The 22,125-nt window shown below is 40.7% G+C and overlaps 1 protein-coding gene across 1 annotated transcript; it reads right to left on the bottom strand.

Annotated features, from left to right (window-relative positions):
- Positions 1–500: 500 nt before the first annotated feature.
- On the bottom strand, positions 501–21,325 carry tmem184a (transmembrane protein 184a). The gene is made up of 9 exons (XM_061090130.1): positions 20,952–21,325; positions 20,503–20,709; positions 15,375–15,540; positions 13,021–13,111; positions 9,996–10,071; positions 4,708–4,799; positions 3,241–3,410; positions 2,947–3,144; positions 501–760 (listed from the first exon to the last, which is right to left on the bottom strand). The coding sequence occupies exons 2-9, from the start codon at positions 20,707–20,709 to the stop codon at positions 534–536; spliced, it is 1,227 nt and encodes a 408-aa protein (XP_060946113.1). The 5' UTR covers positions 20,952–21,325; the 3' UTR covers positions 501–533.
- Between the last annotated feature and the right edge of the window lie 800 nt (positions 21,326–22,125).

The following is a 22,125-nucleotide window of genomic DNA, read 5'->3' on the forward strand; positions in this document are numbered from 1 at the left end:
AGTCCATGAAGCGTTGCTGGCTTCCCTGCTTCCCACATGGAATAACGCAGTATTAAATCAGCTCCTGTTAGAAACGGAATGTGAATCAGAGGGAACGTGCTTCAGGCGGCCAGAGGGCGACGGCAAGTGCTGACCCGATGACAGAAAGAGGATCAGGGAAGCTGCCGGGCACTACAGCAGCTCGATTTAAAGAAAACGTACAGATCCAGACATTGCTGATACGGTGAAGGGGTTGTGTCGTTTGCCTGTGATTAATATTGCAGAGGTGGTGACAGGAATCAGTTTTCTGGTCATCGAGCTAATTTAAAAAACATTTAGCGATTCTCATCGTCCTCTCGATGCTTAAAATAGTCATTGAAACACGACAGAAGTAAGAGGTCCATCTTAAATACTGGGGAAATTAATATTATACACCTGGGTTCAATCCAGCTCAGTGCAATATGATATACAGCTGTTTCCCAAGGGGGGCAGATATATTGGGGGGGGGGGGGGGGGGCAAGGACACAAACAACTGGATCTTGCTTGAAAAATGCCTAGAACTCATCATCGGAGGCAATCAGCATGATTTTGTCGGACTTGCAGGACTTGTTGCCCGTGACCACTTTTCCGTTGGCGCTGGGCTGGACCACCTCCTGCGTGGACTGCTGGGTGTACTGCTGGTAGGCCGGCGAGAAGTTGTGGATGGCATCCTGCACCATGTCTCCGGGGTTGGTGGTGTCCTTCAGGCCACTGGAGATGCTCTGCATCTGGGGGATGGTGTCTGCAGGAACAGCGACAGGGGGAGTTGGTTAGTCACACAGTGAGGCATGTGAAGCTGATACTGCAGCCGTAGCTCAGCAAAGAAGGGATCGATTAGGGCGTCTGAATTCAAATATGAGGAAGGAGAAGTCATTGAAACTATGACAGGCGGGTTGTGACGTTTCTTCTTGGAAATATAAAAAAAAATATCATGTACTGACAGAATGTTGGTTTAGTGGGTGGAAGTGTGTATAACATATAATACAAGTAATTATTGTTATTTTGTCAAATACTTAGTGTTTGTTTTAAGTCATAATTATAATTGATCCAATATGAGAAAAACTTCCCCCAGCTCAAAATGACATCTTCAAATTGTCAAACAAACAGACCAAAACAACTTTTAGCTCATAATATAAAGAGCTGCAGATTTAATATTCACTAAATCGGAACTACATGATATTTTGCATTTTTGCTTGATAAACTACTTAAAGCACCGAAAAAAATAACATTATATATTCATTACTACACAACTTTGTATTATTAGTCGTTAGGTGTTAAATACTCAGCTAATCTGTGTCATCTTTGTTAGTGTCTTTATATTTTGATTGAAATGTTGCGAAATCTTGACTCATGCTTAGATGTTTGAGATATAATCTTTTTCCAGCAGAATCCTAGTGAGAAAAGTAAAGAAGAAATATTTGAAATAAACAAAACAATATAAATGATTAACCCCTATTAATATTACTAGACAAAAACAAAACATCACTGAAAGATTATTTTCTTTCATCGTGGCCTTTTCAAAAGCTGCAGTTTATAAATGGACTGAACTCAGGCAAGGGTGTCTAAAGCTTAAAAAAAAAAAAAAAATAGAGCCAGCAGACAGACACAGCTCTTCTGTTTCAGGGTCACTGGCAGTGTGGCCTGCACAGGATTGGAGGCGGCAATGAGAATGGAAAGGTAAGGTGGGGGTACCAAGCAGTTAGGCATGGTCTGCTGGGTTTCTCCTTATAGTCTGTCTCCCTGGCGCACAGGGCTGCAGCAGAGGAACAGTAAACCAGAGGTGTTGCAACCTCTGCAAACACAGATATCAGCACCCGGCGCTGGAGGGAGAACTGGACCGTTCGTTTTAGAATCAACACATTTTTTGATTTTGGAGGGAACAAGATGCCTGAAGCAATACAACAATCCCAAAGTCAGGCAACACTCTGGAGCCATGTTATTATTATAATTTCACTGGATGATAAAAATGAATAATGGAATTTATTCATGTGAGCAGGATGAATGACTCAATGATTAAAAGCATTAATTATTTTTGTCATTAAGTTCTTTGATTTTCACCTTGATTAGAAAAACATCAAGCTGATACTGAAATGCTCAAGTTTTTCGACATCACGTCCAGGGGCTCTGCAGTCTGAGCAGCTCAAGGGAATGAATGGTTTCTTGTAGCAGTAAAAAAGAGGCAAAATGATTGATATCACTGTGGAGGGATTTTCCCTCGGCTTGCATTTGTCTTTTCCTTGCGTGTGGCATTGACGTCAGAGGGGCGCCCCGCGCTCCCTGCTAGTTACGGTAATGTACTTTGAATTCCTCTTCATCTTCCTTTCTTTAATGGCATCTGTCCTCTGAGCCATGAGTGACTGTGTATTCCCTTGGGCTGATGTCTACCCCTGCTGACTCTCAACCAGACTGACATGCAGCTCACTATACAGCACTGCATTTGAGTGCAAATTTGCAGATAAGCAGACATCACAGCTGGATTTTTACTGAAAATAGAAGTATTGAATGATGAATCTCATAAAAAACTAGCATAGCACTTAGTAGAGTCAATACCTCCACCATGGCCCAACAGTCGCCGTATGAAATCACATTTAAATCCACTAGATCCATACTTTTGTTTGGATCTATATGGAATTGCACACACTAAAAAAAACCAGCCCCTCCAATGTGTGATTTCTGATCAAGTATACTTCCCTAACCGATACCACATCTTTCCACTAGGTTATATGGTAAATTGTCTAGTCGTTTTTGTGTAATCCTGCTAAATTACAAACAAACATAGATGAAAATATATTCTCATTGGTCAGGACATTAGCCTGTTTGGTGTAAAAGGCTGCAAATGACTCAGAGCAATGCAGATATTGTTGCTGCTAAAACTTTCAAAACTGTGTCAGTCCTTATTCTGATGGCTACGTTCAGTTCAGCGCTCACCTGGCACGTCGTTCTTTTTCTCCTGATACACGGTGCAGGTGAAGGCGTAGCGGAGAGCGATGGCGGCGAAGAACATTTCGATGCAGATGATGAAGTTCTGCCAGCCCGCTGCCACCGTACCGGCGCCGACCTCTTCTCCATCGATGTAGAGCGCGTTGGGGATGACGTCACAGCGCTCCAGGATGGCAAGGACCATTCCTTTGAAAGCGGCAACATTGTTACCCTCAACTGATACTTTTACTTACTGGCACAGATACAAAAGGAAACAAAGAGAAAGTAAGGGCGTGGACTCACCTTGCCAGAAGGATAAGAAGATGACGGATTTAATTGTGAGGAATTTGAGCACCGGCTCAAAAGGCCTGAGCAGGTCGCTTGTTGCGAAGAAGAAGAGGAACAGGGCGTAGAGCGACAGGCTGACCGAGATGTTTTTGATGATTGTGATATACAGGTATCCTCCAGTCACGCTGCACGGAAACAGAGCAGAAGACGTTACATGTGTGGAAAATGTACAACTGAGTGACATTTTATTGCTTTTTGACAGCAGACGACAATTTATTGATGTTTCGACTGCATTTATCGTATTGGACTGAAGGAAACAGACATGCCATCTTCTGTTTCATGATATTTTCAGCCATAGTTCATGCACACGAGGAAATGCGCCCTTTTTGTTCTCATGAACAAGCAGTTAATAAAGGCTCCGTGTACGTCACCCTCTCAGCTCAGGATGCATCTGATAAACAGGCAGATTTGTCTATATTCTATTGTCAGCCTGCTTTTTAAGCCTCTTTGCATTCCGGAGATCTTCTCTTAAGGACACAGCTGACACTACACTAATTACTCCCAAGCAGAATAGAACGCGGATGCTTGGATGAAAGTAAACAATCTGTGAATCATAACAGATATTCACTATAGAGCTTAAAAAATAAGAGATGAAAAAAAGTCTCATCTCCCTGCTACTTCAGCTGCTGAAGTATACAGAGAGACAAGCAGCAAGGACTTAACAGCTTCCTGTGCTTCAGCTCCGCAGTAAGATGTCGACAAAATAAAGTGGATTGCAAACTTTTGTATCAAGCCCTTGTTAAACTCTGTGCTTCTCCTGAGCAGTTTAGAAACAACTGTTGTCACAGCTGAATCTTAAGATACTGAACTAAGCGGTGGAGAGGAGCACCTGAAAAGAAATCAGACGGAGTTTATGGGCTGTAGATCTTATAACTTTGATTATACACTAAAGACAATTTCATTAAATGCATTTCTCATCTCAGCGATTCTGTTGAGACCCTTATTGACTAAGCTGAAGCACTGAAATACTCTAGAAATGATTTCACAAATGTGTCACTCTGCAATTGATCCCTCGACTTTTGCATCACTTGAAATCCAAAGCCAGAGTACAAAATGAAAAAATACATGTCACTTAATAACACCATGCTCCACGGAGTGTAACATACAATGAGAGTTAGGGGCTTCATTTCAGAACATTTAGAGATTTAGTCCATATTACAAAGGCTCAAACTGAATTATGTTTTGCAATACCAACAATAACCAGGGGGTCTGTGATTACAGCTGTGACATAACCGGTCCAACATCAGCAGAGGACCGGCGAAGTTTTAACCCACTTGAAATAAAACAGATTTCCTTCATGGCTGCTGTGAGGAGATGATATAATTATCTCCATATGCACACAAACAGCAAACAAGCCTGTCGGCAATGGCACGAATGTATAAGATGCGTGACGAGTGAAATGCAAAGAGTGGTGGTGCTCACCTAAAATCTCCATCGTGATATTTGCCAAAGGCCTGCAGGACGATGATGATGATGGCCATGATGGGCTTCACAACGCAGAACTGGAGCGTCGCCTGGAGAACACATTGCAATTCAGAATGAGACACCCAAGCAAGCAAGGACACCATGCCAGAGGAGGATGGAGGGTGAAGGAGGGAGTCAGAATCAGTCTGTACATCGAATAAGATGGAGTAGATCTGTAACTGCTTATTCAAAAAAAGCAGGTTCCAAATCCCTTTAACCCAAGACATCTGATTCTGTTCGTTATCTCTTTCTCATACTATAGCTACAATTTAAAAAGGAAGAGTTTGATATTTTAAAAAATATGATAAATTGCTTTCTGACAGGGAGTTAGATGACATGTTGTATGACAGATGCACTCACATCTGTTGATTAAACAGAACTATAGCATTTACAATGGACAAAGATGGACGACACGTCTCTACTTCCTCCTACTGTCTAGAAATGAAGCCAAAATATTGCATAAGAATGTAGCTATCTTGGGTATTTGGAGCCAGAGTCTGCGTAGTAGGGAGTCGAGGTAGCGAAGTTTCACCAACACACCCGTTCGACCAAGCACAATCAGTGTCAGCTGTCAAGTAGGAGGTTTCATTAATCTTACCTGAAATATTACATAAAAAAAAGGCATAAGAACTACTTAATATGACCCGAAAAATGTGTACTTCCATGTTTTAGTTTGGCCCATGTCTCATCCACCAACACGAAGGAAGCAGGATTTATGACATGCACAGCAGCCAGCCACCAGGGGGGGCAATCAAGAAGATTTGGCTTCTCTTTTGGGGAGCTGTCATGTTGTCCATCTTTCTAGTATGCAGCCTGTGATCTATAGGAAGGTTCGCAAAGACTGGGGCGAGCCTGGCTCTGTCTAAGCCAAAAGGAAAACAACTCACCCCATCATCAGGATTAAAAGCCACTTAGACAAGTGCAAAAATGCTGATTCACTGCTTACGGACAGATATGTGCTGGATTAACAGCTGGAGTCTCCGCGGTTACCTGGCAACGGCTGCGAGCCAAGAAATAGTCCTGTCATTAAACTCTCATAAACAGCAATTTGTGTTTGTACAGATTCAGCAAATGAGATAACAATTTGATGATTGTTAATTAGTGAGCTTGAGAGGAGCTGATGGTTGGGTATTTGTTTAGAGTCACAGCAGCAGTTTCCTTTATTTTCCAGGATTCACACCAACTCTGAGCAAAAGAGCCAATTAGTGCCTTTCCGAAAATGTCAAACTATAAAATATATAATGATCAAATTTGTTGGTTCAAATCCTAAAGAAGTAAGTGATGAGACACTGATGTCTTCATGCTGATTTGGACGGGGACTGGCTGGGACTGGAGGACATGTGCTCGCTGACTGGTGTATTGAAGCCTGAGCCAACCAATTTGACAGAGGCTGCTCTAAACTCCCATCACTGTTGCAGTACTTGAAAGCAACAGACCGAGGGCCTCATTTAACGGCTGCATAAACACAAAACGGGGCCTGAAAGGCATATACGCCACTTCCCACGCAGAAGTTGAAACCCATAAAAACAAGGTTGATGCGAGAACGCGCAACCCCGTGCGGAAACTCTGACCCATCGCATGCGAACATTTCGGAGACAGGGGAAATTGGCGATGCAGATGGTGAGTTGGTAAAATGAATGGAAATTAAATGTGATTGGTATCATTATAAAGATAACGAGCCCTCTCACGCATTTAATTTCCATTCATATCGCACATTCATCACAGATCTTCTTTATCAGAAACAATCAAACCAGCAGTGCTACTTGCGCTTTTGCCAATGAGCCATAAACCTTATACAAAAGATATTAAAAAAACTTGCATCTCAAATTAAATTCTGCTCGACATTTCATCAGCACAGTTTCACCATCGCTTTCCCCCCAAACCTCGGAGAGCAGAGGAGAGGGACGGACTGTGTGCTGCCGCTGTCACTGGTGGTCAGCTGAGGAGCCGCTGCAGCTGTTTGAAATGTAGGATGATGCCAGGATGTGGCAGATGGCTGGCTTCAGGGACGTCTGGCTCGTCTTTACCCAATTTTAAAGTGTGAATGTACAGACTCCTATTCACCTCAACCAAGGTCACTTCAGGTAGAAATCCAAGAGTGTCTTTATAAAGTAAAATAGTATATTCTATGGTCTATGGGTTTAAGAGGAGGATTTCATGTTCCACATATACCCCGCTTGTGCTTTGATTTCCTGTACTCCAGCTTCAGCTCCTCTCCACACGCTCACACTGCTCATGATGAAACGCCTGCTATCGTTTTTTTTCCTTCTGCTCTTGGTCTAAATTCCCCAACTAATAGAATGGCAGGTGTAGTGTTGACAAGTGGAAATTGGGCCCCCATCACTGTGGGTGTGTTAGCTTTATTTCTTTCCCACAGTCGGTAACAGGGTTTGTGCACTGCTGCCCTCCACAGCTTCCACCGGTGTGCCTGAAGAAAAAACAAGGATCCTTTCATAGAGCAGGAGTCCAGCAGGTCCCTGGTCAACATGGAGTGACAAAATAATTGCGGCATAAAATAATCGTTCATTCATCGTAATCTGGATTGGCCATTTGAGGTCTAATGTTGCCGTGTAAAGGGCATGATGTGAGGATGATGCATGCACACACTATTTTAGTTGACAGTGATTTATCAAAGGGAACATTAGACTATTTTTGATGGACGTAATCTGCGGTTGGTGTGTGTACACTCAAACTCTCAGTATGGGTCCTATTCACTTCACCACTTACATCTTGTGAGGGAGTAGCGCTTGAGTTGATGTGCCAGAGGGAAGCTTTTTTGTTAAGGCTGAAGTCAGTGGTGGGCTTTACACAATGACAAGAACAATCGTGTTTAGAACTGATTCACTTTGAAGTTCTGACTTCTGACAGTCTTTGCTTCCTCTACGCCTGTTTTGATTCCAGTCTTGTCACTGGGAATAAGCCCGAAGCAAATCTTTTATCACGATACTTCCTGTCATGCTTCATATTCCAAACACAATGCATGTTCATAATCCCAGTGAATTAAAAGCCAACCGTGGTTACTGCCTCAAATTTACTGCACCCATGCACACAGATTTATAGACAACCAAGAAATTAACTTTATTACTGAGATACATGCCAGTGTCGGCGTTCCCTGCACCATACAAGTGTAAGATAAGAGGATATGTTAATATGTTCATTCTGTGTTTGTCAGGCACGATGCTACCTTGTCAGCAGCTCTATTAGAAACCGTTGCATCAAAAAGTTATTTGAGTCTGGAATGAAATGCATATCTGTTAGATTCATTACATCTGACCTTTTTCATTTTCTACTACAATACTAATGTCATAGAAAAATATTTAATTGAGAATTCACAGCTTGAAATGACTCAATGCATTTTCTATCTATTTAATTTCACTTGAGAGTTTACTGTAACACGTTCACTGGTAGCAACAACTGACAGAACTACATTTCTATTTAATAGCTTCACCCATCCGCTTTGTGTATTACACAGAAAAACTGAAAAGTGTTTAATTATGAATCATGTACTGTACAGGTCCATTGTTTGAACGCTCCATTATTCTTCTCCCTGACTCGTTGATGCTCTCTACTCTTGCAATTTTAATTTCTACACAGAAACTATCAGAGACCCTTTTGATAAAAAAATGAAAATAAAAAAAATCTACTGAACACCAAGAACTGTAAGATACTTTGAAATATCAACTGCTTCCTTTTGTAGTCTTATTTAGGAAATAAAATAAGACAACAAAATTATCCTTGAAAAAAGACCTTGGCAGAAAAGGTGGTCCACCAAAATGTTTTGCAAAAAAATTGTTTTTATCCTCAATACAGTTGTTGCATATTGATGTTGAATTAAAGAGCTCTTGTAATTGGATATTGTTTAAGGTAAACCCTGCTCCACCTGCTGATTCTGTATTCTTCTACTTATAATATTATATGTGCTCTAATGTTCTAATGTGTAATGTCTTTTGAGTCCCCATTGGCCGTCACCAGCAGCTGCCCCTCGGTCCACAGGATTAAACTTGTGTCCAGTTTCCGGGAAATAAGGCTGGACAGTGTGCTACAATACGATAAAAGAGCTCATCCTCTAACCTGAGCTCAGACAACCACCAGAACTCTAAGCAGCTTTTCCATATTACCGATTTATTTGTTAACCACTCGTAATTTAACTTTCACCAAAATGTGCAAAGAAGTTTTATCGTTTTTTTTTACCTCTCAAAGAAAAAAGGGATCAACGTCTGTGATGAGCTGTTGAAGTCTAGGATGAGAACTAACTTCACCCGAAGTCTTTCCATAAGAGCAAATTGTGGTTTTTAAATCCAAGCCACAACAACATATAACATATAACGGAGTAAGAAATCAATTTAGAATAAATTAATGTTAAAGCAGTTCATCATTATTTCAGACCGTGTTAACTTCCAATCATGGGTGTTATTAAAAACAGCATTTAATAACTTCGGAGGCATTCGATATATTGATTTCTGAAACTTTGCTCCAGGAATCACAATTAGGATGAGCCATAAACTCAGTGATAAGCCTTTGCACTAATCCTCCACTTCAACACCGACTCCACTCAACTAACAACAAGGCAGTTTTAGCCAGATGATTGTTAAGATACTTTGAAAAAGTCCAAAGAATGCCTAGTGTGCCCATGTGAGGACACAGCAGGATATTGTTGGAAGAATTCACTATGAGCGAACTGAAAAACAAAAAACCTAACAAAAACAATACAAAAATTTCAGGATTTGAAAAGATGGAAACAACTTGAGAAAACAATGCCAATCGGTTCTTCGTATAAAAGCCACTGGAGTAAACTTCTCAATCGTTTATCACTAATGCAATAAAAATAAAAAAATAATTTCACCATCTATTTAATTTTGAAGCCACAAATCTCAGTTCCAATTTACATCAGCATTACACTGGGAGCTCGTGCAGCATCCCAAGACAGTGGGAGAGAGCTCTGTGCTGACAGCTCATATCATCTCTCTGTGTATTTTATCATGCTGCCTTCACCTGCCCTCAATCGCTTTGTTCGCCTTTGTTTTTTTTCCCAACCAGTGGATGTTATCCTCTGGAAAGCACGCAGCCAATTGTAACAGTTGTCATTTCTCAGCAGCCTGGCGATCTGGGCAGAATGGTAATTTACGACAGAGTATTGCTTTTTCTCCTTTTTAAACATATTCTTGTTTTTCGAAAGTGTGTAAATTCATTGCAGCGGCTGAAAGGAGCATCTCGAGAGCATAGATAAGGGGAAGATTGAAGCAAACCTGTTTGCAGAATCTTAAAAAGCCGATGGAGTAGCTCATACCACCGAGACAGCAGGTACCGTACAGACAACTTGACCTATGAAGCCAAGGAGAGACAGAGTCTTGCATTAATATTTGACATTTTACAGACAAAACATCTAATCAATTAATCAAGAAAACACTCAGTAGATTAAACAATAGTGAAATGAATTGCTTGTTGCAGGCCCTGGTTGATGTTACTGCACAAGTTGCTTGTATGCTGACTCTTTCTTCTATGGTAACTTTCGTGTGAGGTGATGTATTTGAGTGCAATAAATTAAATATAAATACCACATCAATACAGGCTAATAAACAATATTGTTCTTTCAAAGCTGTTTAGATGACAAAAATCAAAGTGGGAGTTGTAGAGCCTACAATGTGTGCGGTTACATATTTGAATCTTGGAATATCCGTATTATACTTGAGCACACACATTGCTGTTATTTAATATGTCTATAGAACAATATGGTCAAACTAGGTCGAGGTGTCATGTGAGTCTGTGGATTCAATGGCTCTTGGCGTCATGACGTCTTCAGGCTAAAACTACAGCATCAAAGACGTGGTGTACAAATGCACAAGGCACTAATTCAGTGGTTGTCCGTTTTTAAAAGGCAGTTTAATCAATAAAATCTGCACGTTGCTTTAGGGCTGAGCTTGAGGCAGAGAGACAGAGATTAGTACTAAACTCAGCCTCGTCCTTAATAATAACTCCCATTCAACTTGATACATCAACACAGCTCTTTCAGCCTCGTAGCCCTGAAGTTCTTTAGATGCTCTTAAGCATCAGACAGTACAGATCTTGACATTTATTAACAAAACATCTAGTCATACCCAGCAGGGAGGTTATGTTTCCACCCATGTCTTTTTGTTTGATTTAGATTTCCACTAAACATGCTGGAGGCATGGGGCCTCAGAGGAAACCACTACAGTTTGGTCTGAATAATAATCAAGGAGCAGATCAATGAGTTTTCACTTATTTAAACATTGCAACATAGGTTACTTTTTCTGTTCTACGGGAATAATGTACAGATCAGGATTTTCCACAGTTCCGGACTATGTTTTATGATAAATAAATTATTTGGGTTTTCAGACCACTTCCCTTTTTTCTTTTTAATTTCTACAATAATAATAATATAATCATGTGAAGGATTGTTTGGCCTTGGCGCTGAAAGGCCAATCTAGTTTTGTCTGTTATTTTATTTCTTTTTAAAATCCAATAAGAAATGTGAAGGTCAAATGCAACCTGTGGACTAGCAAATAAGACCATGAGCTTTGAGGCATAATAAATTTGAGAAACAAATTTGGATTTGACTACAGAGTCATCATACTTTATTTAAAACCTTCGCTAGCTTACCCCATTCCTACAAAACCTGAGGTGTATCGTTGTGCAGTTCACACATAATCTGGCTTATTAAAGGAAATATGACATATTACAATGAATGTACAATATTAATTAAAGTAAGACTGGTCTAGGTAATTCTGTGCCGTTGTGATAACATGCAGACAGTGAGCATAGAAATCTTGTGCATCAAGTATGTTATCTTGTTCATCTCTCATGTTGCTTATTAAAAAGATACTTGAACAATGACAAGTATGAGTTATTTCCTCATGCCTTGCGCCCCGTGTGAATTGTTTTCTGGAGATGAGACAATAATTTGCTGGATATTCGGAAATAAAGAATAATCAAAATAGTAATTGTCCGTGTAGATCAGGGGTGCCCAATACGTTGATCGCGATCGACCGGTCGATCGCGAAGGCAGTGTGGGTCGATCGCACAACTGGACAAGAGGCAGTCACGTGGACGCTCTGCGTACCCACTTTTTTTTTGCCGCCGCCGCCACGCCCCCCGCTCTGGACGATGTTGCGAACGTCAACCGGGGCGGACTGCTCGTCACGCCGGGTTCAAACAGGACGAGGAAGTGACAGCGAAGCGCCGCGCTAATCCCTAGAGCGCCGGCGCTTGGCTGTTCACAGCGGACGCTGAAGCGCCGCACTAATAATATCACATACTTTTGCTGTTATCAGCCTGCAGTAAAAACGGCATTTAATCCTTTTTTTTCAAGCATATACTTACTTGTTTCTCCAACATTAACTGCAACACAGCCCAACATGTGTCTTCTTTGTCTCATATGCGCTGAGGATCATACAGCTCACTGTACTTCTCCAATTAAATTATTAATTTAATATCATCCATCTTCAAGAACTTCTCCGCTGTTTGCTATGTCGGGTGTGGAGGGTAAATTACGTATTCTCCACTCAAACCTATGTGGAGGTTACGTAGCCCCCCCCCCCCTTCTCTCTCTCTTTTTATCTATATGACTGCTTGTGGCTGGGCAGAGGGGGACATTTAATAATGTGATTGGTAAAATTGGTAAAATTAAATCTCCAGGACAACAGAAGGGGAATACAAACTATGGGATGCATATTTAATCATTTCTATCATATAAAATATAAAATATGTTATCAATATCTTTTAAAATCATTTTTCAGTGTGTTTCCTGGCGCGAAAAAAGAGGGGGTACGTGCGCCGGGGGGGGGGGGTAGATCTTGTTGAGCTGGTCGTTTCAAGAGTAGCTCACAAGCCGATAAAGTGTGGGGACCCCTGGTGTAGATCCTATAGGAAAAGTTTAATTTAAACTTCGTCTCCACTGGCGGAATCTAAGCAATGCAATCATTAATCAGGACTGATCACAAGTGTCTCCACTGTCTTAAGAAGGTAAGAGCTGGCCTGTGGCTGAGTAAGCAATAAAACACAGTCTTACCAGGCTGATCAAAAGCTCCGAGATAAAGGCCAAATGTTACAGATTAATACCACAGACATTTATTGCCAGCACTTTCACTGTGGTCAGACTAAATGCTACTGCAAGGGCAGCAACGTGCACCTTGTACCTTTTGTGATTGTAAATATGATCCATGATTAGCCCCCGTTTGAGCTGAAGTTGTCTTTACTTTAAAATGTTGAACATGCACAGACTTTTTCATGCAGGACTGAAATGAGAGCACTCACTCTATGGGCTTCCCTCGGATCTCGGACATGATTGCGCTCTCTCCTCCCAGATACTCAAAGGACAGGCTCAGGAAACTGTAAATGACAAATGCTGTAAAAAAAAACGAGAGGGGATAGAAGAGTGAATTAAACTGCAGAACAAAATTCCTCACCAACGTCAACTTAATTTACATAAAGGGCAAATGGTTTCAGGGGAGAACGCGCCCACATGATAAAATGATAACAAAAATAATTAGTCCAACATTTTGGAACAATACATGTTTCAGTCCTTACATTAAGAAGCTTCCAAGGGTTCTGTGTCTTGGAAATCCCTCCCTAATCCTTTGTTGCTATTTAAAGAGGGATTAAGAGAAGCTAATGCAGATGGTGTCCAGTCAAGAGAAGGTTCATTATGTTTTAGCCGTAGCTGCTGGTAGTATTTCAGTCTCGCTGCTTTTAGGTGCGCTTCGCTATCAATCACCCACAAAATTGGCCTGCAAACTGGAAACTAATCTCCTGAATAATGCATTTCCTACTTTTCCCACTCCCAAATTACTTGTAATCCATTTTGCATGTGACTCACCTTTGCCACCAGTGAAGTGCTTTGGTCTTCAATACATAATTAAAGTTACCCTGCATATAAAGAAAATTAAGCTACAACCTACAGACTAACGCTAACTGTGCATAACAGCTCTGAAACATCAACAATTTATCGAAAAAATATTTCTTAAAATTAACCAATATAGGTTTCATTAATTTGCTAAAATGATGCAAGTATTTGTCATGCAAGTGCAAAAAAATGCTGCTTCTAAAATAACTTGAAATGAAACACCTCAAATAATGAGATGCTGTGAAAAACTAGTTTGGGGAGTTCTATTCTGGCAGCCATCTAAAATATGGAGAAAGCAGAAATGTCATGTCTGACTAGGAAGTGACGTTATCAGACACAGACACTGATCAGCCACAAAATTAAAACCAAAAAACAAACAGGTAAAGGGGAACATGTACCATCTGTTTATAATGGCTCCTGTCAAGGGTTGGGCTTTATTATGAACAGTTAGTTATTGAAGTTGACATCTTGGAAGCAGGAAAAATGGGTGAGTCTAAAGATCCGGGCAACTGTGACACAGACTAAACTGGGTTGGCTGGAAATCTAGATGAGAGCCTGGTATTGTGAAGTGTTCCCACTGTGCAGTGATTGTTACATAACAAAAGTGGTGCAGGGAAGGACAATCACTGAACCTGCAACAGGGTTATTGGTGCCCGAGGCTGGCCCGTGTGGTAAAATCCCATAGAAGAGCTACTGTAGCTCAAACTGCGGAAACCATTTATGGTGCCTATGATTGAAAAAGTCAGAACACAGTACATTGTACGTTGCAAGGTATAGGGGCATAAATGCTTTAAATATTGTTATACCTCTCCATTAATGATACACTGTATTTTCTCATGAATGTTTTAAAAATGTTATTTTGTTGCCCTGATGCCATGATTATTGTCAGAGGAAATATCAAGGTGTCACAGTTTTCACGATTATCGATACTATAGAAGGAAAAAGACACAACAAGCAACATATATAGCTAATAATATAGCTAATGAACTATCTTTCATCGCACACACAAATTACGTGACTGGCGAAAGGAAGGACACCATAGTTGGATCTTGTAGTTTTTACAATTCTTAAGTTATGAAACCGTGACGTTATGTTTGTCCCGAAAAGGATCCCTCACTTGAGTCTCCCTGATGTTTCTGCGTAATTTCCTCTGTTAATTTTTTTTTTTTCTTTCTTAATCCTAGTTGAGGACAGAGGAATACAGCAATCTGTTCAGTTTGTTTAGTCCTATGAGCAAGTGTCGACAATGGATTGAGAGCAATGGCACGAGGATGTACTAAAGGAAAAATGCATGACGGCAGAGGCCCCTTGGGTCCTGACATTCATAGACTGTTATGTTGACACGCACGACCTACCTACACATTGTTACATATCAAGTACATCCCTTCAATGCAACCTGGTGGCAGTGGCCACGTTCAGCAGGATAATGTGCCCTGGCGCGCTGCAAAAACTAGTCAGGAGTTGTTTGACAAAGACTTAAAGGTGTTGACTCTCCCTGCGAATTCAGTAGATCTCAATCCCTTTAAAAATCTCGGAGGTGTGCTGGAAAAACAACCCAGATCCAGGGAGGCACCACCTCGCCACTTAAACGACTTAAAGGATCTGCTGCTAACGTCTTGATGCCTGATACTACAGGACACCTTCAGAGGTCTTGTGGAGACCGGAGCATGAGGGGGACAATACATTATTAACTTTGAATTTGATGTTGTGGCTGATCAGTGCGAGTAAAAGGGGGAAAAAAGGGGGGTGAACTTGTGATATTTACCTTCATAACAGTCACGAACAGAATCAAAGTACACGTAGTACTGGTCATTGCTGATGAAGAGCAGACTGAGCCAAGAGTCAAAGGAATAAACTGGCACAATTAACAGGATGCGGATGATGTAGCGCTGCTCGTTGGGGACCGTGTAGGATCGAAGGTGCGTAAAGATCTACAATGAAAACACATTGGAAAAACATCAGTAAACAAGTCAGCATCGTATTGATGTTAGCGTTATGCACCAGAGAGAAGGTGTGATCAATTAAACAAGAAAACTTGATTAAAATAAAACATGATCCAGTGCAGCCTGCACATTAGGCCATTCACATGTATTTTCCATAAGCACTGCCATGACAATAGACCGTGGTTGCTCTACAACATCTAACAAAATAATAGTTTTCATTAGTTATGCATCTTTGCTAAAGCTCCATCGAAATGTCTATTCAATATATTGATTTGTGGGCAGACTGTTTTAAAATGGACATTTTTATTTCGCACCACCTCAGACAGATTTCCTAATTGTGTCTGTTACCAGGCCAACAGTCCAGGGCCAAGATTGATTTAAAACATAAAGTATTCAGTTCCCATTAGCTATAACCAGGTACGGTGTTGGGTCTTTGCTTTGGAAAAATATTTTTTTCTAAATATCAACCAAGCATTTCACCTCTACAATGACATTGTTGTTTTGATTATTTTCCAAAAAAGGTATACATTTATAGATACACAAATATCAATGATAAAACTGGAACACGTATTAATAAGCCTTGAGATGTGTCAGCATGAGTTCATCTTTGTGTAACAGTAACACAGGTCTATCAAGCATCCTTTGTAAATGAAGTAGAACTATCAGTTAGTTAGTGGTGCAACACTGACCCTGAAGTGATACAAATTTCAAGGGTGTGATCAATGAGGAATTCCACACTCCTGAGAGCTGACAAATAAAACAATTTTTTAATATGGACTGTCTTATTTATAGCTGCATTTTAATCGTACACTCACTGGCTCTGTCTGTGCAAAGATCTGTCAGTGTGAAATGCAGCAGTGAGGCTGAGCGAAGTAAAAAGAAAATCAGCAAATTCCTTTTTTAATGACCCGGCACAACATTTCTGCTTTAAACTTAGACCTGGCCACACTTCATATTGTACAGCTCTATCATCACATACAGACGCAGACCGTAAGATCAGTAAATACGTTTTATGTTCAGCGAGATGCTAAAGGTCTTCGCCTTTAGTTTTAAACACACACACACAAACACACCTCCCATATGCCCTCATATGGCCTCCATAAAGATAACATAGTGCAGCTGACAACATTAAGGGGCACAAAAACAGCATATGGTAAAGATCAGAATATTTCCCTGACCTTTAATTTTCAGACTGATATAAAACTTTTTCCACACCAATTGGCCCCATCTTAAAGATGAAATAAATGTTTCAATCCCTGATGAAATGTACAACATGTCACTGCAAAGAGTCATAGGTGACTGACTTCACTCTGACCACAAGCAAATATGTTTTCAGCAGTCTGAGTAAAGTACATCTGTCTCTCCTGCTGATCTCCCAGGTCATGCAACCACATGACTGTAGGATGGTTAGTCCCACTAAATTTAACAAATATTAAAAAAGCTATTGCATCATGGAGCTGTGAGGAAACTGCTGTATTGTGGCAACATCGCTGATCCGACACAGGGTGTGGAACAGACATATCAAAAGTTTGGGTTGCTCCAAATATAACCTATCTGCAAATAAATTATCTTATCGGACTAATGTTCATTGGATCTATGCAACTACACAATTTATAGATTTAAAAAAGGGAAGTCAGTCAAATAGTTTCTACATCACTACTGTCCACCTACAAATGGTTACAAGCGTGTAGAGAGAGCTCTTAAAACCCACTGCTTATTAAAAACCCAAAGCATACCAGGGAATATTACTGCAATATCAGAGATGTGGCAATAGGTTTCTAGTAATACCTGATGACTCATTATTCAGATCATAAAAAAGCCAAACCAGTTTCTGAGTAGACTACGACGGTTATTACCCATTTGGCAATGTAACAGAGTGAGAAAGCAATCAAATTAAGCTCCAGCCATTATTGACAAATATCTATAACTCTCTAAAGAGACAGAGTAAGACACAAGATGATAATTCATAAAACATACAAAACCCACACAAATTAAATGATAAGTGGAGTGATTGATCAGTTTAGTGGCAGAAAACCAAGCAACTACTTCAGTAATTGATTCATGGATTGCGTTTTTGATAAAAAGTAAAAGTAGCAAACATTCTGAGTATATTAATATTTTCTGCTTTTCTCTTGTGTGCTCATAAACTGGATATTTTGGGATTTTGGTCTGTTGGCTGCAAAAAGGAAAAATCAAACACATATCATTGATCCTTAAGAAATCCTGATGGGCGTACTTCACTCTTTTCTAAGCTGATTAATTGACTTAAGACAAATGTAGACAAATAAATAATGACAATATTTACTAATTACAGCTCTTATTTTACTTTCAGCCAAGACAATTTAGCCACTGCTGCTAAGTACTTCTATCACCAAATGCTAGTATGCAGTAATATCTATTTGTATAATTGCTTTTAGCCGATACTTGCTGAAACTAATTTATCTGAAACTTCTTGCAAACAAGAAGAAGAAGCAATTAGGAGACTTTGCTCTTTTCATCACAGATCTATATAAACCGAATATGACCACTCTATTGACAGGGCTGGTGTTTGTGACTGTCCTCCCTGTATTTGTAATGGATGTTTTAAACATAGGATGAGTTTGTTTTTCACTGTGCTGTGATAAATAAGTAGCAGCTAGCAAAGATCCCCCTCAAACAGTGTATTTGCTTATTCCTGTTGTCACTTGCTGAATAATACTGAATAATTTCCTATTTTTCCAAACATCAGAGGTTCAGAGGTACATTTTTTAAAACACCATTTGTCAAAGCGGCTGATTGTTTCTTTCTTCTCAACATTCAGAGTTCCACTCTAGTCAACACCTTCGGCTTGATTAAATGCCCATTACAGGGCTGGACATTAAAGCTTGATTACTTCGAGGGTGGGAGTGAGGTGTTTTTATATATGTCCTTCCCGATGCCTTAACACTGCCCTGATTTTAATTCTTAGTTTCAGGATAAATGGTTGCTTCAAGCTCAGGTAAAGCTCATTTATTTCTGCCTCAACAGAAGAGTTAAGGTCACAGAAATTCCATTTTAGAAAATATAAAATAAAATAACGAAATCAGAAGGGATTCTGCACATTGTAACTAAAAGTGAGTGTCATGTAGAAAGCATAAATCCAGTCTGCTCCTAATCCCAAATGCTTTAAGTCGCAAAAGGGGCCAATGAGCCCTCCAAGAAAAAAGAAACACTGGTCGGAAAAACTCTGGGACTTTACAGCGAAGAGGATCTAAGGTCATTGTCTGTCTGTGTTTAGTATTCAGAATGTGAGTTTGAGAGTCTATAGCAATCCTCCGGAGCCAAGTCAGATGAAACACCACCAGCATTGCAACAATAGTCCTGCAGACCATTCTATTCTGTGTGAAAGGACGGATGCCTGTTGCAAACCTGCGCCGCTGTCCCTGCGGTGCACTTGCTGTTTATTTGTTCAATTAAAATGTCTTCCTGGAAATTGTTTGGCCCAACAACTACTATATTAAAAACGATAGAAACCAATTTGCTGGGTGTTGACTCACAAATCCCTGAGCAAGGTTTGTTCTTTTGGAATCACAAGATGCAACATGTTGCTGCTTCTTGATGATATTAAAAAGCATTTAGGTCTACACAAATAATAACAAATGCTTTACTAGAATAACACTCAGAAGAGGCTCAACAGTGAACTGAAATTCAATCAAGCCGCACACACTTGCACACACTCCAAGATATCAGTCATTATAAAGATGCCTGATTATTTCCATCAAGATCAATGAATTACTGTCTGGAAAACGGATGATAATGTCAAAAGAAATCCACCTTTTCTTGCAACAGTTAAGAAAGTGAAAACATATTCCTGGATTCCTAATAAGTGCATAATCACAACAACATTTACTGGGCTCTTTCTTGACCCATGTCCTAATGTTGTAATCTGTTTTAATAGTTTTTGTGTAATCCTTCTGACAAACAAGCAAACCAATAAACTAAACAAAAAACAGAGGTAACAGGTTACATCGATGAACAATGAACAGGGAAATTCAGTAAAATGTCACATGTGGGATGCCAGATCCTTTTACCAAGTTTTGTGGTAATCCATCCTGTGGTTTCGTGTAATCTTGCTTACAAACAGACAAAGGCCGATGAAAATATAACCTCATTGGAGGAGGAAACTAAATACACCACATGACAGAAACAGGTATAACTCTGTGAGTATGCTTATGATACAGGTGTAGGGCTGATGGCTTGAAGCATGTTTGATACAAGGGTTATAAAATCGTCAACTAAAATTCAAACCATTAGAGCAGCAGAGCATTAAAACCGCAGTGAAAAGAAAAAACAACACCCTCATCCTTTATAATGCTGTAAAATGTTATCTCAGTATCAATTGATTTCCCTGCTGATAACACACTGCACCCTACTGCATTCTCCACAAATGATAAAACCGTGATGATAAGCTATCATCAGTGCACAGTGGGTAACTCACCCACACGAGGAAACGCTCATTTACAACAGCGATGCAATGGATTCTGGGTAAACGTGGCTTGTGTTGAGCCATTTATTCTTTTTAACCACTCGCTGCGTATTCATTGTCCTTTAAAATCGACTGGAAGGTTTTCCATGCATTTTAATCTGATGGCCTCCGTCAACTACAAAGTAAGTAAAACATTCCCACAATGCACCGGGGCCGTGCAAGTGTGAAGACATACTTTTATGACTAGATAAGACAAGGAGTCAGTGTTTGAGTATGGGGAAAAATATGCAGAGTGAGCAATGACAGTGACTGAACGCACCACACTATGCAGTGAGGTAATAAGCCTTCAGGGACACAAACATATGTTTCTGTCCTCTGGCGAGGGAGGTGACCTGTCTCACACACACCGACTGTCTCTGATTACACATTTACATTTACACTCTGAGGCGGTTTTGACTCTCGAGAGCTGCAGTGATTCGAGTTCCTTCCAGGCTTCTTCTGCTCACCTGGTGGAACGTGATGATCAAGGCGGACCACACGAAGATCCCCGTCAGGACCTGGGCGGCCACCGTGCTCAGGAACATCTGGTCCCTTATGATGGAGCCGTTGCTGGTTTGGATGATGGTCTCGTTGGAGGCGGCCGACTTCTCCAGCAGCTGGTCGATGGAGCCGTTCCCGGCGGAGGGATCCACTTCTCCCATGGAGGCGTTCATCTGAAAGAGACAGGGGACACAGTTGGGTCAGGGCAGGGCTGACAGGTGAAATGTAAGAACATGTCCCCTGGGGGGGGGCTGAACTGGATATTCACCCAGTGGGTTCATGATGCCTGCTGAGCACTAAACCTTTACACTTTCCTCTTCTTATATCTAGAAAATATTCGGTTGTCAGACACATGTAGAGACAGTGTCAACATGTTTGGGTTGTCCTCATTCTTTACTGTTAACAAAGTGCTCACCTTGTCCTGAGGAGGCTGGAGGCGGCTTGGTCCTGGTGTCACGACGCTACAGGACAGACACGGAAGACAAATGTGCTTTCAGAGGAACCGACCGTAGTCAACAGCCGCCATTCACCGACGACTTCATCCACAACGCTGGACTTCCTTGTTTGAGAAAGGCTCCTGGCGCAGGTCGAAGTCCAAAGAGTCGGTGGTTTGAGCCCCTGAATTCAAACACCTTGAATTAACACAGACAGACTCACACGGAGGAGGACGCGCTGCGGTGGCCTGTAGCGTTTTACTCTAAGAAAACCAGTAAAACGTCAAACTGGCTGAGCGAACGACGCTGGTTTTTGCCCCGAGTCCGATGAGCAAGATAAACAGGTTGAGCACAGGTGAAGGGATCACGTGACCGCAGCTCCGCGTCTGACGTCACCACGCTGTCTCCACCACAGGGAGAGTTGTATTCTAACAACTATGTTCTGATGAGGAGTGTGTATTACGCTGTCCTTTACCGTAAGTTACCCGCCATGCATTAGACTGTATTTGTTATTTACTTAAGTGTGTTACACTTTTACTTCCATCTCTCAACAACTGATCCTCACTTTAAGAGTTACTTCTAAAACTGAAATAACTGATCTATTTATTGATTAGACAATTGACAGAAGATTTATTTGGAGCAATTTGATGATCGTGTGTGTCAATTTATAAATCACAACTTTACAAATGAGCAGCAGATATCAAGTAATATATTCAAAATGCAAACTCAATAAATTAAGGTCTTATAAGTTGCATTTCACAAAGGATCCCACAAAAAGTGGTGAGTTTAAAGATAAATGAATAGCTAAATAAATAAATAGGAATAAAATGGTCAAATACTGTAGACCTAAATTATAATTTTAGCCTTTATACCAACTCACAAATCTACAGGTCTTTCAAAGCAGCATGTTTATGCACATTAAGATTAAGATACATTTATTTGTCCCAAACACATGCACAGACATGCACAAGCACACTCATGCAAGGAGGGAAATTTAACCTCTGCTTTTAACCCATCTGGTGCAGGACACACAGAGAGCAGTGGGCAGCCATGTACGGTGCCCGGGGAGCAGATGTTGGGGGAGTAAGGTGCCTTGCTCAGGGGCACTAGAAAGGGTAGGGAGAATCCTCTTGGATTTTTGGGCAGATCAATCCA

The sequence above is a fragment of the Limanda limanda genome, chromosome 17, assembly GCF_963576545.1.
Source record: "Limanda limanda chromosome 17, fLimLim1.1, whole genome shotgun sequence".
NCBI lineage: Eukaryota > Metazoa > Chordata > Actinopteri > Pleuronectiformes > Pleuronectidae > Limanda > Limanda limanda.